The sequence below is a fragment of the Phocoena phocoena genome, chromosome 15 (assembly GCF_963924675.1).
Source record: "Phocoena phocoena chromosome 15, mPhoPho1.1, whole genome shotgun sequence".
NCBI lineage: Eukaryota > Metazoa > Chordata > Mammalia > Artiodactyla > Phocoenidae > Phocoena > Phocoena phocoena.
The window spans coordinates 58,336,818-58,355,424 of NC_089233.1; the positions used below are offsets into that span (position 1 = coordinate 58,336,818).

General features: G+C 45.9%; 1 protein-coding gene across 3 annotated transcripts; it reads left to right on the forward strand.

Annotated features, from left to right (window-relative positions):
* Positions 1–7,809: 7,809 nt before the first annotated feature.
* On the forward strand, positions 7,810–16,733 carry UBOX5 (U-box domain containing 5). 3 transcript variants are annotated; one of them, XM_065892955.1, is made up of 4 exons: positions 7,810–7,863; positions 9,079–10,267; positions 13,201–13,362; positions 15,999–16,733. In XM_065892955.1, exons 1-4 carry the CDS (start codon positions 7,810–7,812, stop codon positions 16,205–16,207), a joined length of 1,614 nt encoding a protein of 537 aa, XP_065749027.1. In that variant the 3' UTR covers positions 16,208–16,733. The 3 variants fall into 3 exon arrangements, with proteins under 3 accessions (XP_065749027.1, XP_065749028.1, XP_065749030.1); XM_065892956.1 differs by having other exon boundaries at positions 16,004–16,125; XM_065892958.1 differs by lacking the exon at positions 13,201–13,362 and having other exon boundaries at positions 15,999–16,207.
* The last annotated feature ends 1,874 nt before the right edge of the window (positions 16,734–18,607 follow it).

Below are 18,607 nucleotides of genomic sequence, written 5' to 3' on the forward strand. Positions count from 1 at the left end.
ATGATGTTTAGTAGCTTTTCAATCTTAATATCAAGTATTCCAACCCATGAACACAGGATGTCTTTCCATTTACTTAGCTCTTTAATTTCTTTCCTTTTTTTTTAAAGAAAATATTATTTATTGATTGATTTAGGTTGCGTTGGGTCTTCGTTGCTGTGCACGGGCTTTCTCTCTAGTTGTGGCGAGTGGGGTTCTACTCTTCATTGCGGTGCGCGGGCTTCTCATTGCGGTGGCTTCTCTTGTTGCAGAGCACGGGCTCTAGGCATGCAGGCTTCAGTAGTTGCGGCGCACGGGCTTAGCTGCTCTGCGGCATGTGGGATCTTCCCGGACCAGGGCTCGAACCTGTCAGATTTTTTACTTGGATGGACCAGTAACTCAATTTAGAAATTATAAGAAGTATTGTACTTCTTTAAAAGCTGAAATGCCCAATTTATGAAATTGCTCAGTGCCTTGGTATTCCACCCACTCTTTGATGCTAAATGCTTTTCTCTTATTTGACAGGTAATCTTTTTTTTTATTCTGTAACCTGTTTGACCCTAGTCTTTAAAATATGTGCACCTGCCAGAATTACTTTCCATTACATTTTCATGAGACTCAAAAATCAGCTTGTATAGCTCAGCTATGGCAACTTCTTTGTAAGCCAAAGGAAGATGGATGCACACGTGTCCAGAAAGTGTCATGGTCACCTTATTCACTTCTAAGTTATCCCTCCACACTTCCCCACCTCTAGGTTCTGAGTCATCAGCAACAAAAAGGTTTGCTTGGCTGCTTTAAGCTCCTAGGAAGCACAGACAGAAACCTTCCAGATAGGATGTCCCAGTTTGCTTGGGACTTCCTTGGTTTTAGCACTGAAAGTTCCACGTTCTGAAAAAAACCCTCAGTCCTGGGTATACCATATTGTTGGTCACCCTACCTCTGGGTCCCTTCTTAGTCCTTCCCTTGCATTTTCCCTTCCTCAGCCTGGTACAGGGAGGCAGAGGAGAAAGGTCTGTCTCTGTGTGGACATCCAGTCCCGTAGGGGCTGTCAGCTGCAAGAAATACTCCAGAGCATGTATCTGGAGCCTCATTCTTCTTCCTCTTTTTAAAATAAATTTATTTATTTATTTATATTTGGCTGCGCCCAGGTTTTCTCTAGTTTTGGCGAGCGGGGGCTACTCTTCGTTGCAGTGCACAGGCTTCTCATTGAGGTGGCTTCTCTTGTTGTGGAGCATGGGCTCTAGGTGCACAGGCTTCAGTAGTTGTGGCATACGGGCTCTCTAGAGAGCAGGCTCAGTAGTTGTGTCGCATGGGCTTAGTTGCTCCGCAGTATCTGGGATTTTCCTGGACTAGGGCTTGAACCCACGTCCCCAGCATTAGCAGGTGGATTCTTAACCACTGCGCCACCAGGGAAGTCCCTCAAGTTTGTTTCTTATAGTGTGGGTAGTGAATTAAACTGGAGTCTTCAGTTGAGGAGCTTAGATCTGGGTGAGGAACTTTAAGACTTCTGTGGTAGTAGAGTATTTGGAGTTATAAAGGACAGTACAAGGGATCCTTGTGATGGAACTGTTCTGTATCTTGACTTTGGTACACACAAAGTGATTACATAAATCTGTGCATAGAATAAAATTGCACAGAACTTAATAAACAGGCACACACAAATGAGTACGTGTAAAACTGGTGAAATCTGAGTAGGATCAGTAGATCCTATCATTGTCAGATTCCTGGTAGTAATGTTGCACTATAACTATGCCTTTCCAGCCCTGCTTCCTCCAGCTAAGTGGCATATTCAGCATTTCCTGGATTGGCCTCACGTTGTCCTGTTTCTGTGCCTTGAGTCTTACTGGTCCTTCTCCCTAGTGCCCTTCCTATTTTGTTCCTGTTCTTGTCTCTTGGCTCCTATAGTCAAGCACATACTGTACGATTTACCACTAGTATGTGGTATCTGTCCTTCAGAGTTGTCCGTGAGGTCAGACATGTGTCTTAGTTGTCTCTAGTTCAAACGCTACTCCTGTGAATTCTTCCCTGACTTCTGGGTATACCTTTGGCCAATGTTTTCAGTCTTTTTCATCAAAAGCCACAGTACATTTTATATTGAACCTAGTATATATTTGTTATATGTATTTGTATAAAACTGAAACAAAAGTCTCCTGAAATAATGCACTATGTGCACTTTGGTATTTTGTACTTTTTTAGTTCATATTTCTTTTCTTCAACCTATAACTTGATTTTAAAACAACAAATTGAAAAACATTGATTAGACCATCCTTCCCTCCTCTTAATGTCATCTGTGAAAAGCTCTGTTACAAACCTTTGTATTCCATAATCACTGTTGGAAGGAAGTTTGTAATGCTTCAAGACTTGAGGACAGGACCGTGTTATTTAACTTTTTTTCCCCACAAAAAGACTTATAGAGAATATTTACTGCAGCTTTTTTTCATAGTAAAAAAATTAAAAATATAAGTAATAGGTCAATGGAGAAATAAACTGTGTTTTAGTCATACCGTGGAATACTATGAAGAAGTTAAAATGAGCAAACTAGATATACACATTTCAACATGAGAAAACTTAAAATAATAATGCTTAATAGAAAAGCATGTTGCAAGATAATACACGGTAAATTATCATTAAGGTACATTAATGAGACATGAACATGGCAGAATGTTAGCATTTACTAAATCTAGGTGGTGGGTAGAAGAATGTCTACTCTGTTATATTCTTTACCTTTTAATCTAAAATATTTTGTAATAAAAAAATCTTTGTAATGAAAATTGATATCTGCTTATAAATATTTATTATCTTACTATCTTATAAGGCCATATTGTCTGGCTTCAAGCTGCTTCTCTGAACTGCAGGGCACTTTAGCCATGGTCTGTGGTCCCCAGCTTATACTCAGACACAGTCTCTCTTGTACTTAGTTGCCAAATTTGGATAAGGAGTCTATAATTTGTAAGTATTCACTGGAGAGTGTTTGCAGTGAATTCAGGTAGCTTGGCTATTTCCTAGGCAGAGCTAAGGAGGCCGTCTTCCTGGATGAGACTGTTTGCATTTTCATATGGTGAGCCATTCTTTTTCTTCTGTGTTAAGCATTAAGGCAGGAAATACTTGCCTTAAAAGATCAGGAGTGTTGGAACAAGAGAGAGGAAAAGATCATGCACAGACCTCAGTGGCAACCGGAGTCGTATAGAATCCTACAGTGTTTGGACATCACTATTTCCTAAAGAAACAGATACCACGATTTGTAAGATTTTCTTTAAAGGATCTGCTACTCTAATCCTGTAACGGCACAGTCACTTGTTTCAGTTTGCTCTCCAGTCCTAATTTGTTTTCAGTCACTTTTTCCCCAGTCATTATTATTATTTTATTATTGTTATTAGACTATTGAAGAGTAGTTTTAGGCTTACAGGAAAATTGATCAGATAATACAGAGAGTACCCATATACGTCCTCTCCCTTGCATACAGTTTCCCTATTATTAACATCTTGCATTAATGTGGTATATCTATTATAATTGGTAAGCCAATATTGATATATTATTTTTATCTGGCATCCATAGTTTACATTAAGGTTTATTCTTTGTGTTGTACAGTTCTGTGGATTTTCACAAATGTATAATGCCATGTATTACAGTATCATACAGAATAGTTTCACCACCTGACCATTTCATTTTTATCTCCACTCCAGTTCCTAGCATAGGGCTTGTAAATGTTACATGAATGTGCAGTGTTATCTAAAATTAAATATGACCAATCAAATTCAGTAGAGTTTGAAAAACATTTAAAGAACAATCTTCCACAACCAACTAGAGCCTATCTTAGGAATAAAAAGATGGCTTAAAATTGGAAATTTTGGGACTTCCCTGGTGGCACAGTGGTTAAGAATCTGCCTGCCAATGTAGGGGACACAGGTTCGATTCCTGGTCTGGGAAGATCCCACATGGCGCGGAGCAACTAAGCCCATGCGCCACAACTACTGAGCCTGCACTCTAGAGCCCACGAGCCACAACTACTGAGCCCCCATGCCACAACTACTGAAACCCACACGCCTAGAGCCCGAGCTCCAAAACAAGAGAAGCCACCGCAATGAGAAGCCCGCGCACTGCAACGAAGAGTAGCCCCTGCTCGTCTCAACTAGAGAAAGCCTGCGCACAGCAACGAATACCCAACACAGCCAAAAATAAATAAATAAATTTATTTATTTATTTAAAAAATAAATATATCTCATTAATCTGTCAAATAAGAAAAAAATAAAACTCAATATATAGAGACAATCAGAATTCAAAGCATATCCCTGATTTTCAAAAACCTATGAAAATCAGAGTGCTTTATTAACATAGAAAGAATATTTCAGTCTAACAGTCAGCATTATGTTCAAAGATGAAACACTAGAGGTGTTTTCTAATGGGAACAAAACAAGCATGGCAACTCTAATATTATTTTATATAATTCTGGCAGTTCTAGCTAGTATAGTAAGATGAGAGACAGAAATAAGAGTTACCATTTTAAGAAAGAGGCTCTCATTATTATTGAGATTGTAGAACCTCCTGCCCCCACAAGTCCCTGAAACTTTGTTAAAATCAATGAGCTCAATAGGTTAACTGAGGGACTTCCCTGGTGGTCCAATGGTTAAGACTCCTCACTTCCACTGCAGGGGACCCAGGTTCGATCCCTGGTTGGGGAACTGAGATCCCTTGAGCTGCGTGGCACAGCCAAAAAAAAAAAAAAGTAATCAAAAGCTTTTACCAACATGTAGAATCAACATGAATGCAGACTTCTACAAATGTGGACTGTCAGGGGCTTCCCTGGTGGCGCAGTGATTGAGAGTCCTCCTGCCGATGCAGGGGACGTGGGTTCGTGCCCCGGTCCGGGAAGATCCCACATGCTGCGGAGCGGCTGGGCCCGTGAGCCATGGCCGCTGAGCCTGCGCGTCCAGAGCCTGTGCTCCGCAACAGGAGAGGCCACAGCAGTGAGAGGCCCGCGTACCGCAAAAAAAAAAAAAATGTGGACTGTCAGATATATTAGCATTTCTGAATACCACAGTGATGTGGTTTTCAGAAGTGAACACTTCTTGGTAAAGACCTGAAGTAAAGTATGGTCTTCCTGTGGTTGACATGGAAGTTCCCTTCCTAGAAAATTCAGCATGTGTTAAAATCATGTTAAAAAATATTCTGGGGCTTCCCTGGTGGCGCAGTGGTTGAGAATCTGCCTGCTAATGCAGGGGACACGGGTTCGATCCCTGGTCTGGGAAGATCCCACATGCTGCGGAGCAACTAGGCCTGTGAGCCACAACTACTGAGCCTGCGTGTCTGGAGCCTGTGCTCCACAACAAGAGAGGCCATGACAGTGAGAGGCCCGCACACCGCGATGAAGAGTGACCCCCGCTCGCCGCAACTAGAGAAAACCCTCGCACAGAAACGAAGACCCAACACAGCCAAATATAAATAAATAAATTTAAAGATCTTTTAAAAAAAAAAAAATTCTGTGTTTATATGTAAAACTGACATAGGGGCTAGGCTGAGATAATAAACATTCACAGGTCTCATGGCTGATCTTCACTGTGCAGAAACTACTCACTAAAATGTTGCAGGATGCCCAACATGCCTGGCCTCTGCAAGTGGCACTTACTGAGCACGACAATACCAAGACCCCAGAGGGTGGCCCTGTAGCTATCGGGAGTTTTTCATGGCCTTGTCTGTTAGATGGAAAAGCATAGATGGCTGGCTGGCCTCATTCGAGGAGTTCAAATCCATTGGAGAGGCTTACCACTGGGAGGGATGTTTCTAGTGCCTTCCCTACTTCTCTACAGAGAAAGACGAAGGCTGTTGGACATTGGAAAAAGACAAAAGAAAGTCTTTTTCTTTCAGTTTTATTGAGCTATAACTGACATATAACATTGTATAAGTTTAAGGTGTACAACATAGTGATTTAATATATGTATATATTGTGAAATGATTACCATAATAAGCTTAGTTAACATCTATCACCTCACATAGTTACTTTTTTTTTTTTTTTTGTCTTGTGATGAGAACTTTTAAGGTCTGTTCTCTTAGGAGCTTTCAAATGTACAATACAGTGTTAACTGTAGTCACCATGTTGTATGTACATTACATCCCCAGAACTTATTTATCTTAACTAGAAGTTTGTACCTATTAACCACCTTCATCCATTTCCCTCACCCTGCTTATTGGTCATCAAAATGACTACAGTTGACCCTTGAACAGCACCGGTTTGAACTATGCAGATCCACTCACATGTGGATTTTTTTTCACTAAATACATACGACAGTACCACACAATTTGAGTTTGGTTGAATTCACTTATGTGGAAACAATACAGAGGGCAGACTGTAAAGATAAACGTGGATTTTCAACACCTGTGTGGAGGGTCAGTGCCCTTAAACCCTGTGTTGTTGAAGGGTCAAATGTGTTTGTTTTATTTATTTTTGGCTGCATTGGGTCTTCACTGCTGCCCGCAGGCTCTCTCTAGTTGCAGTGAGCAGGGTCTACTCTTCATTGCAGCACGTGGGCTTCTTATTGCAGTGGCGTCTCTTGTTGCAGAGCACAGGCTGTAGGCATGCAGGCTTAGTTGTTCCACGGCATGTGCGATCTTCCCGGACCAGGGATTGAACCCATGTCCCCTGCATTGGCAGGCAGATTCTTAACCACTGTGCTACCAGGGAAGTCCCGAGGGTCAGTTGTATTTGGATTAGATGTTCTTTTATATATTTTTTGTTTGTTTGTTTGTTTAATTTTGGCTGTGTTGGGTCTTCATTGCTGCGTGCGGGCTTTCTCTAGTTGCAGTGAGTGGGGGCTACTCTTCCTTGCGGTGTGTGGACTTCTCATCTCGGTGGCTTCTCTTGTTGCAGAGCATAGGCTCTAGGTGCGCGGGCTTCAGTAGTTGTAGCCCGTGGGCTCAGTAGTTGTGGCTCGCAGGCTCTAGAGCGCAGGCTCAGTAGTTGTGGCACACGGGCTTAGTTGCTCCACAGCATGTGGCATCTTCCCGGATCAGGGCTCAAACCCATGTCCCCTGCATTGGCAGGCAGACTCTTAACCACTGCGCCAGCAGGGAAGCTCCTAGATGTTCTTTTAAGGTGCTTTTCAACTCTAAGATTTTCTACTTCTCAATAATGACATTTTTGATTCTTCTAATTGTTTTCGTGTTAATAAGAAAACATAATTGCATTAACAAGTGTTAAATGACAATGATGCATAGCACCACTATGATTATTTTCTGTGCCCCTTTTCATTCTAAACCTTCTGGCTAAGTAGTCCTCTTTTTTCTTTGAGCTCATCCACTTTTGACCCTCTCTTTCCTGTGGGGATCCCCCTGCAGAGCTGATAGGCCCTTGCCTCCACTGGGGCTTTAGAACAGCTGTCATCCAGAGAACCAAACTACAGTCTGCAAAAGAAATCTGCTTTGTAATTTTTCAGTGACGAATTTCCCAGTATCCCATATAGTATACAAAAAGAGTGAGTATAGACCATGAGAGTGTGTGTGTGTTAAAGTTTTATTGTTATCCTGTTTGATTCTCCTCCCTTTTTTTTTTTAACATCTTTATTGGAGTATAATTGCTTTACAATGGTATGTTAGTTTCTGCTTTATAACAAAGTGAATCAGCTATACATATACATATATCCCCATGTCTCTTACCTCTTGCGTCTCCCTCCCTCCCACCCTCCCTATCCCACCCCTCTAGGTGGTCACAAAGCACCAAGCTGATCTTATGAATCAACTCCTAAAAGTTTAGATTTGAATTTTAACTTGTCTAATACCAAGTTTTATTTTTTCATTTAAGGCTATTTCTGATGCTTGGAAGCTATCCTTTCAGCCGTAAGGATGGTAATAAATCTTTGCCTCCCACAGTTCAGACCAAGAATTTACTGCAACAAGGTAAACAAAACAAGTATATACACATAAATAAATATATGACATCTATTTTTCATGTTTTTCCCCATTTCCTGCCTTGTGTATGTAGACTTAATTCAGGCTTAATGTGCTTTCACCCTCATTGTTTTAGAGTCTACCAGATGATATTTAGGTAAGCATGGGTCAGACCGCACCTCTAGAGTCAGACAGCACCATTACAAGCTGAGTTGTGACTCATTTTGTGGAGGGTTCTCTTCCCTTTGACAGTAAATTTTAATTTCACTCAAGATCAGAGTGAAGGTAGGAATTCTCTCTCTCCCATGCTGTTGTTCTTGCTAACTTCTCATGCTAGAAATAATGGCTTATATTTGTTATATGGATTCCTTGTTCTTTATTATTTGAATTAAGCTGCCTCCCCTTTTGTACAAAGCTGGATATCTTCCACAGTCCAGAGCAGGGAGTAAGGAAACTCCAAGGGGAGAATTGAACTTCTTCCCCAATTTGGAATTTCTGCACACAGCACATTATTTCAGGTTCCCAGATTGTTAAGCTGACTCCTTCAGACAAGGATATCTTAAAATTTCCATTGGTTATAACAGGTATTGGAAACATTAAAAGGGAGAAAGGAAAAAGCTACTCACAGTCCCACCCCTAGCACATTTACTGTTTTAAATTTCCCATAGTCTTTTGTGGTCCTTGTCTCTGTGCAAACTTTTCTTTCCAAGTTTCATCATTCATAGATTTACAAGAAGTTCCTTTGTTATGCCTTCCTAGGGAAACTCTTATAACTGATCAAGTCCAAATACAAAATTGAGAATTTCAGTGAACATCTTTATTTTTCCCTAAATCTGTACATTTTCATCCTCTGAATTTAAAAGCAAAAAAAACCCCAAAACCCAAAAACAATCTAAAAAACACTTGTAAATCTGCCCCCTTTTCACAGACATGTTATTTTGAAGGGATTTTTTGTTGGTTAGGCAGAGTTTTATGCTCATTTTTTAAGGATGGGCAGTATTTGGGGACACAGTGGCCCTCAGCCTTTGACCTGATCTTGGATGCCTGCCAAAAAAAAAAGAAAAGAAAACCCCAGGAAAATTTGATGTAATAGAGGAAATTTCAAATGAGGAACTTCAGATTTTCTTTAAAGAGTTTTCTTAGAAGTGACAAGTTGTTGAAAACTAGTTGTCTTCATTTGGATCTCGTCAAATCAATGTGTCTCGTTTTTGTCATTAAATCTAGATATCAGCTGATGGTTATGAAGTAGAAAATCTCATCTCTGAAGACCTCACAAAGAGAAGTCATGGTTTTAGGACAGAGTATTTCATTAAGCCACCAGTCTATGTGACAGTTTCCTTTCCCTTCAATGTGGAAATCTGTAGGATTAACATAGACCTCACAGCTGGGGGAGGCCAGAATGTCACTGGCCTGGAAATGTATACATCTGCCTTGTCCAGCAGAGTGTCTTGGAATACCCCCGAGTGCCAGACCCCAGGCCCAGATGAGCCATCCATTCCGGAGAAAGAAGCGTTCACTTTGGTGGGCAAAGTCTTGTTGAAAAACCAGAGCCAAGTGGTGTTTAGCCACAGGGGCTTCAAAGCCAGGCCACCTTTTGGCCCGATGGAAGCCACACTTCCCTCCCCTGCTGTTGTGGCCCAGGAACTCTGGAATAAAGGGGCTCTTTCTCTTAGTCATGTGGCCCATCTCAAGATTTGTATCACCCATGTGACAGGCAGTGGTATCCCTTGTATCAAGCGGTTGGAAGTATGGGGTCAGCCAGCTAAAACCTGCTCTCAGGAGGTGATAGACAGTATTTTGCTGGTTGCCTCAGAGAGCCTCCCTCAGGACTTGTCTCTACAGGCCCCAGCCTTGCCCATGGAGAGTGACTGTGATCCTGGGGGCCAGTCTGAGGGCCAGCAGGCCCCCTCCAGCCTCCTGGAGCTGGCTGAGGTAATTCGGGATGTACCTGAAGAGTTCCTGGATCCCATCACCCTGGAGATCATGCCTTACCCCATGTTGCTGCCCTCAGGCAAGGTCATTGACCAGAGCACGCTGGAGAAGTGTAACCGTAGTGAAGCCACATGGGGCCGAGTGCCCAGTGACCCTTTCACAGGAGTAGCCTTTACTCCGCACTCCCAGCCCCTGCCTCACCCCTACTTGAAGGCCCGGATCGACCATTTCCTGCTCCAGCACTCCATCCCTGGCTGCCACCTGCTTGGGAGAGCACAGACTGCATTGGCAGTGACCCCTTCTTCCATTGCTCTGCCCTCTCAGAAAAGGAAGATGGAGCAGGGTGAACATGCCCCAGACAGTAGCCTTGGCTTAAATGCTTCCTGTTTTTCTACCACAAGCCTTCTGGTCTCACCCACTACCTCAGAGCACACTGCTAAGAAAATGAAAGCTGCCAGTGAGCTCATGGATTGTTCAACAGGTAATCCCTCGTTTTATGTCCAAGCCCGTCGTCATCTCTACTCCTCCCGGGTGACACTTGGCACTTGCCCTTTGTTTTATGCTTTGCTAGCTTAAATTACACCAAAACTTACTGGCTTAAAGAACCACACATTTATTATCTTACAGCTTCTCTGGTCAGGAATCTAGGCATTGCTTAGCTGGATTGTCTGCTTTAGGGTCTTCCAAGGCTGCTATCAAAGTGTTGGCAGGGCTGCGGCCATCTCAAGCCTTGACTGGGGAAGGATTCACTTCAAAGGTCACTCGTGATTGTTGCAGGATTCAGTTCCTTGCTGAATTGTTGCACTGGGGGCTTCACTTCCCTTTTGTCTGGTGGCTGGATTCTGTCCTCAATTCCTTGCCATATGGGCCTCTCAGGGGCAGCACACAACATGGTAGCTGTGTACACCAGCATGTGCAAACAAGTGGAAGTCAGTCTTGTAGAACCTAATCACAGAGTGACATCCCATCACTTTTATTGTATTCTGTAAGAAGCAAGTTACTAAGTTCAGGTGGGGTTCATTGGGGGCCATTTCAGACACTCTCCCACACCATTGATTCCTATTTTATTCAATGTATTTACCCAAGATTGGTGGTTGGATTTTGTCTAATGCCTTTTCAATATCAGTAGAGATGATATTATGATTTTTCATCCTTAGATCTTTTAATACAGTAAAGTATATTAATAGGCTTCTTAATATTGAACCACTGTTATAGTCCTGCAATAAACTCTATTTGGTCATGCTGCTTTTAGTGTACTGCTTAATTCTGTTTGCTAGTGTTTTTATTTAGGATTTTTGCCTTCATTAATGAGATTGGACTGCAGTTTTGTGTGTGTGTGTGTGTACAAGTACACATCATCTTCTGTCAGGTTTTAGTATCAATGATTTGCTCCATAAGAAGAATTAGGAAATTTTCCTTTTCTAAACTCTGGAACAATTTAGTAGTATTAGAATAATTTACTCTTCCTTCCTTCCTTCCTTCCTTATTTCCTTCCTCCCTCCCTCTTTCCATCCCTCCCTTCCTCCCTCCCTCCCTCCCTCCTTCCCTTCCTTCCTTCCTATCTATCTGTCTGTCTATCTATTTATCTGTCTGTGCCGGGTCTTAGTTGCGGCATGCAGGATCTTTGTTGCTGAGTGCGAGATCTTCGTTGCGTCATGCGGGATCTTCTTTTTTTTTAGTTGCTGTGTGCGGGATCTTTTTTTCTTTTTAGTTGCGGCATGTGGGATCTAGTTCCCTGACCAGGGATCGGACCCGGGCCCCCTGCATTGGGAGCGTGGAGTCTTAACAACTGCACCACCAGGGAAGTCCCTCATTTACTCTTTACATGTTTGGTAGAATCCCCCTGTGATTGTCAGTGCTTGGTGCTTTTGGAGATAGCTCTTTGACAACTTTTTCTTTTTGCTTATGAAAACTAGTTTGTTTAGATTCTGTCATTCTTTTTTTTTTAACATTTTTATTGGAGTATAATTGCTTTACAATGTTGTGTTAGTTTCCGCTGTATAACAAAATGAATCAGCTATGTGTATACGTATATCCCCATATCCCCTCCCTCTTGAGCCTCCCTCCCACCCTCCCTATCCCACCCCTCTAGGTCGTCAGAGAGCAGCGAGTTGATCTCCCTGTGCTATGCTGCAGCTTCCCACTAGCTATTCATTTTACATTTGGTAGTATATATATGTCAGTCCTACTCTCACTTCGTCCCAGCTTCCTCTTCCCTCCTGTGTCCTCAAGTCTGTTCTCTACGTCTGCATCTTTATTCCTGTCCTGCTACTAGGTTCATGAGTACCGTTTTTTTTAGATTCCATATATATGCATTAGCATACGGTATTTGTTTTTCTCTTTCTGACTTACTTCACTCTGTATGACAGACTCTAGGTCCATCCACCTGTATCATTCTTTAAAGTTCCTCTCTTAGTCTAAAAGGCTTATGCAAACAGCACACTTAAAGGTTACGTATGTATCTTCTCTGGCTTTGAGTGCAAATTTTAGTTAACAAGACCCCCAGAAACTCCTGGAAGCATCTGAGGTGCAGTGGGGCAAGATGAGGAGAAAGGTACTTAGACCTTGATGTTTGTGGAGGTCTCCAGTGGTGTTGGCCTTGACAGATTTGTTGGTGACACAGGACCACGCTGACCAGTGCTCCTTCAAGGCCTCAAGCTGATATCCTATGTCCTACATACTGTAGACCAAACATTCCACTCCCCGCTTTGGGGTACTTTTATGGTGCTACTTTGGGGAAGCCGTGCTATCAGGCAGATCTCTACGTCCTTTCTTCAGCAGCGGTCCCCATCTCCTGTTACCTTCATCCTCAGCCCATATCCAGAGAAGGCCCTATAGATAGTGGAGTGGGCAGAGTGAGGTCTTCATTATTCCACTCGATAATAACTGCTTTGCTTTACCTAGGAAGCAAGAGGACACGAACACCAAGGGAGTGCAGGCCAGTGGCCCTGCAGAGTTGAGGGGGCCCTAGCAGGGAGGAGGTGGGGAAAGAGCAGACTAAGGCTGTTGGGGAGGGAATGGGGGCAGGGAGCAGGGGTACAAAACTGGGTGTTTACTTGCCCCAGTCATTTCCTTGGCAGGCAGGGAGGCCTTCAGAAAGTAGGGTACAGTTCTACAGGTGAGCCAGGAGGTGGCCCAGGCCTGCCCAGCAATTTGTACAGGAGGAGAAAAGCTAGCGCAGAGCCCAGGAATCCTGAAAGCAGTGTGGGATGGGTAAGAACTGCCAGGGGCCCCAGGGCTTTAACTCCTGGTATCCTGTCATCACAGTCTATTAGTAGACATTAGGGAGGACCTTCTTTATGTTTGTGTCTGTTTGAAGTTAGAAGTACCATTTGTGGTTCTCAGAGGACTTTGTGTTTTGGTCTTCGCTTTTGCCAAACCTCTGGATATTGTGGTCTGTGCGTCTCTCAACAGGTCCAGTATCCCATGAGCAAAAGCTGTCGCAAAGCTTGGAAATTGCCTTGACGTCAACCCTTGGCTCCATGCCCTCCTTCACAGCTCGGCTGACTAGGGGACAGCTCCAGCACCTCAGCACAAGAGGGAGCAGTACTTCCTGGAGGCCAGGCTCCAGCTCGGGTAAGAGGGGCCCTGTCTGTCTCCTCAGAGCCCTTGAACAGGATGCCAGGCCATGCCTCTGGGGCTCTGTGAACCTCTATGCCCAAGCTCCTTAGCTCCAACACCCAGGCCTTTACTTTTCCAGGGTGAGTTCAAGGGCTGCCTATGAAGTTTAACTCTTCACAAGAAAGTCTTTCTTTAGTCATTTCTTAGTAATTCTGTGGCGCTGGGGATTGGTATTTTTTGGTAAGATCTAATGTTACTCTGTCCTGAGGACTTTTGTTTGTTTCTCCCTTTTTGCTTATTTTTCTTATGTAGTCTGTCTCTCATCTGACATCTGGGGTACTTCATGTAAATGTGGAGGGTGGTTTCAAGTTGAGTATGTCATCTTCATCCCTTCCTATTAACATTTTCACCAGTATCTTAGAACAGTGATAGCTTACTGAGCTAAGTTTTGCCTAAAATGAACCTGGGACCACAATGGATGATAGAATCGGTTAGGATACAAAGTGAGAGGATCTGGAGCATTTTTTACAAGATGAAATCTGGTGGGGCTAATGATAAGGTATACACTTGCTTCCTCCTGCCTGTCCAAAGTTAGTCTGTTCTCTTATTGCCTGGATCCCAGGCCATCTTACCTTTTCTGCCCTTGTCCCCTCCTCCCTGTCTCTCTGATTATGTTTCCATCCTAATCACTCCCAGAACCTGTCTTGTCCAGGTGACCAGCAATTTCCATGACCCCAAATTCGATGGACACTTACCCTCTCAGCAGCGTCTATTGTGGCTAACCAGCCTCTCCTTTCTGAAACACCTGTCTTGGCCTTCCGGATGTTATGCTCTTTTTCTCCCCATTTTCAAGAGTCTCTCTTCAATTTCCATTGCTGATTCTTCCTTCTCTTCCAGACTCTTGTCTTAGACCCTCTTCTCTATACTCTGTGTCACTCAAGTGAGAGCCCACTTGGCCTGTGACTGCCCATATTCACCTGTAGCTCCTTCCTCTCCTTGGAACTCAGACCCTGACCTCCCTTACAGCTTCTTGGTGCCTCTGTGTGGGAAACTCATGGATATCTTAAGTGAATTTCTAACTCAGAACTGCAGGCGCCTCCAAAGGTTTTTCCCCATAGCCCCCCATCATCCAGTCACTGGTAAAGAGCAAGCATCTTCTACCCTGTGGTCAAGCCTATAACATGGAGGTCATCCTTCGTTTCCGTCAACATTCCTCACATTCTATTCGTCATCAAGTTTTGTTTACACTGCTCCAAAATAGATCTCAGGGATGTCCTCTCTGCTCCATTACTCTTGCTGCTACCCTGGCCCCAGCTCCTGCACTGCTCCCCCAGATTCCTGTAGCAGCCTCTGCTTCTCCTCCACAGTCACCCTTGCCTGCCCATCCTCCTCATAGGAGCCAGAGGAATCTTTTTTTTTTTTGCGGTACGCGGGCCTCTCACTGCTGTGGCCTCTCCCGTCGTGGAGCACAGGCTCCGGACGCGCGGGCTCAGCGGCCATGGCTCATGGGCCCAGCCGCTCCGCGGCATGTGGGATCCTCCCGGACCGGGGCACGAACCCGTGTCCCCTGCAGTGGCAGGCGGACTCTCAACCACTGTGCCACCAGGGAAGCCCAGAGAGGGATCTTTTTATGTAAGCCAGATCATGATACTCCACTTCTTAAAATCCTTCCAGGGTATCCCGCTGAACTTGGAATAAAATACAAATTGCTGCCTGTGAGGTCCTGCATGTTCCAGCCCTGCCTCACCCTCCTCTGCCACTCTCTCACACATCACACCTTTGTTTTTTCTGTTTCTTTAATGGACCAGCCACTCTTTGTACTTGCTGTCCCTTTCACTCATGCATGGCTGGCTCCCTTTCATTCTTACGGCTCTTCACCCAAAAGGTCATCCTTGCCCTCTCCAGATGGGTGTGGACTGGGGGAGAAAGAGCAGCCTCCCTAGGCCAGGGCCACGAGAGAAGGGCAGCAGGTATAGCTTGGGGAGGAGGGGTGGCAAGACCTGCCCGCTGTGGCCCTCATTCAGGACACCCTGTGGGAAGCATGAAGGAGAGAGCCTGCAGCACAAGAAAGGGATTGATGGGTCAGGAGGGGAACTGCTGGGCTACAGGGCCAAAGAGACTCAGGTGCCAGGCTCAGCAGGCAGGTCTGCTACAGACAGACCTCAACCCTGCCCCTCTGGTGACCTCCGTCCCCCCTTGACCTGCCCAACCTGGGTACCTCAGACCATTTTTTGCTTTTTCTTCTCGTCACATCTCACCTTTCTTGCAGTTTATCAAGGTTGTCAGGGTGAGCTTGTGCCTTGCCCTGACCTTGGCAGCCTATCCAGGGGAAAGTCCATCTTGCTGGGAGAGCAGCAGGAAGGGCCCAGTGCTGCCCAGCAGCCCTCAGAAGCCAGCTTTTCTTGAGCATTCATTGGAGCACCGAGATTTGATTATGGAGAGGAGGCTCCCCAGATTCTCAGGCTCTCTGGCATCCTCTCCTCCCAGATCAGTCAGAGGCAGCCTAGGGAGGGAGGAAGCCAGGCTGCTGAAGGGATGCAGGGTAGGGAAGCTTCTTGTCCTACTCCAGGCACATGCCCGCCTCCAGGATGGAGCCTGGACCGGGGTCAGCTTTTCCTAACCCTGGCCTATTTTCTTCCCTGATTCACCAGAGCAGCCTGGGAGCATCCTGGGCCCCGAGTGCACATCCTGCAAAAGAGTGTTCTCTCCCTACTTCAAAAAGGAGCCCGTGTACCAGCTTCCCTGTGGCCATCTCCTGTGCCGGCCCTGCCTGGGTGAGAAGCAACGCTCCCTGCCCATGACATGCATAGCCTGCCAGCGGCCATTTGCCAGCCAGGACGTTCTGCGGGTTCACTTCTGAGTGACTGACCTCAACCTGAGAAGACCCATCGCTGGGAGGAGCTGAGGAGGAGCGAGTGGGGGGGTCAAAGCTCCTGAGGTCTGGCCAGGTCCCAGGCACAGGGGGGCCTCTGCTTTCTCACGGGCTTTCCCTTTGTCTCCTCCCACAGCATAGTACATGGGCCTGTGGAGTGAGGGGTCAGGGAAGGGGCTCTCCACGCCTGCTCAATTGGCAATAGGATAACAAAGCCATAGTTTGAGCTGGGAGGGATGGGGGAGATGTCCCTGCCCTCCTGTGCCTCCCTGCCAGCACCCCCCTGCCAGAGCCCAGGGCCTGCTAGAGCCAGCCCCACCCTCTGAGGCCCCCCAGGTCGTCTGCACACACCCCTCAGCCTACAAGGTGGATGTGAATGTGGCTCGGGATCTCAGAGAGAGCCTCCACCTTCAGTGTCACCCAAAAGTGGAGCATGGCAAGGATCTGTGGAGTAAATGACTCAGCCCCTCTGACTGGCAAACCACTCCGAGCCTTAATAAAGCAATGGTTGACATCCGCTGTGGGCTTCCTCTTGTCTGTGTCATCATACTCCTCTACCCTACCCGCACCCACACAAAGTGGGGCTGTCACAGGGCAGCCGTGAGCAGTCACTGCAACCCTGTCAGATTGTAATTTGGGTCAATGGCCTGAAGGGACAAGAAGTTGCATTTGCAGGTGCATCTGATGCATGAGGGTTTGCAGGTGGGTGTGCACGCCAGTTGGAAGGGTTGAGCAGCCCCCTAGGCTGGTGACAGCTTGCTTAGCTGCGTGTGGGCAGAGCTGCACTGCCTTCCGAGGGGAGAAGGTACCTTTTCTGCATGGGGCCTATTTCAGCAAAGATACTTGTGGATAGATTGCATTTTTTTTCCCATTCAAAATTTTGGAGTCCCAGAGGGAAAATATGTATTCCTACAACTGTTCACTGTATGGAGTAGATCCTAGTCATGGAAGAATATCCGTGAAAAAATACACTCTGCTATTCCCTGTTCCCTCTGAGCATGTTTGGGAAGGAGGAGCACGGTGATGCTTCTTAGTTTATTCTTGAGATTTCATCACAGCCACCGGTGCACAGCCTGTGGGGGTCCCTCAAGCCACTCAGGATACTGAGCCATCTGCTCTCCACTACTCCCACAGGCCCGCTGCCTCCGGGACCCTCCAGGGGAGAAGGCCAGCGTTCTCTCTGGCTTCCACGCTTTGCTCACAGGGCAGAGAGAACTATAGTTCTTACACTAATGGGGGAAGGAGGGAGCTTATTAAAAATTCCATTCTTGGACTCCAGATCTAAGAATTTAGAGATCTGGGGTTGGGGTTAGAGAATGTGTTTTTAAGAGTTCCTAGAAGGTGTGTATGGCCACAAAGGTGGCTGTGGAGAGGCAATCCCACCCTCCCCTCTGCCTCCTGGTGACACTTCCCTTGACCCCTCCTCACATGAGCCTCCAAGGTCTGCATTGGGGGGCTTTCCTCTTGGCTGGTGAGACTCCCATGTGTCCTTCGGCTTTAAATGTCTGGGTCAGTCCAGATTATTGCCTTATCTTCCTTGTGTGCTTGTGTTCTAGGAAAAGCCCCACCATTGCAGCAAAAGCAGTGCTGCAGAGGGGAGGGCAGTTCCTACCCTCAGCCTGTCATGGCCTCAAGATAACAGCCTAGTTCCCCAAGAGCAAGTTCACTGCTGGGAGGCCTTCCCTCTGGGGTTTGTCTTGTCTCTCCCAACCTGGGAGCCTGAGGAAGCCGCCAGCGTGGGGTCAGCATAAAGCGCAGAGTGCCCAGATGAGGGCAGAGGTTCCTCCCCTCCTGCAGGGGGCCTAGTGATCTGCATTTTGAACAGGCTGCTGCTCCCCAGGTAGCTCTGGGAGGAAACCAGGCATGGGAGCCCCTGTGATGGACAGGTGGAGCCATATCCACATCTTTGGAGATGCATCCATTTTTATCTTAAAGAGTCCCCTAAAATGAAGTGGTCTTTTCACCACCCTTGCCAGAACACACAAAGCACTGCTGGGCTCCGTTTCTCTACCCTAGAAAATGAGAATAACTTTTCTCTTGCTGCCAACTAGACTCAAAGGATTTCTCACCAGAGCCCAGGGCAGGCGCAAAGCAGCTAACCAATAAACTCAAGGAGCTGGACTCTATTGACTCTGAGAAGACTCAGGACTTCAAAGCCTTGTGACCCCACTGCCTCCTTGCCTGACCACAGGGTCTTTGCGGGTACATGTCCCCTTTCCTGTAGCATTTACTCAACCCAACGTCCATTTGGGGGCACGCAGCCCTGGGCCCTTTGAGAGCAGGAAGCTGGGCCCCAGTGGCTGGTCTCCAAATCTTCATCCCCAAGGTACAGAGTGAGGCCTTGCCCCATAACCTGGCCGTCCCCTTGTGGGGCCAAGGCCCCAGGCC

Bases quoted from the DNA above. Each gene is read 5' to 3' on its own strand.
- UBOX5 (XM_065892955.1), top strand. From the start codon at position 7,810: ATGGTAATAAATCTTTGCCTCCCACAGTTCAGACCAAGAATTTACTGC. The intron at 10,268-13,200 runs GTAATCCCTCGT...GTCTCTCAACAG, and splicing joins GCTCATGGATTGTTCAACAG to GTCCAGTATCCCATGAGCAA. The intron at 13,363-15,998 runs GTAAGAGGGGCC...CTGATTCACCAG, and splicing joins GAGGCCAGGCTCCAGCTCGG to AGCAGCCTGGGAGCATCCTG.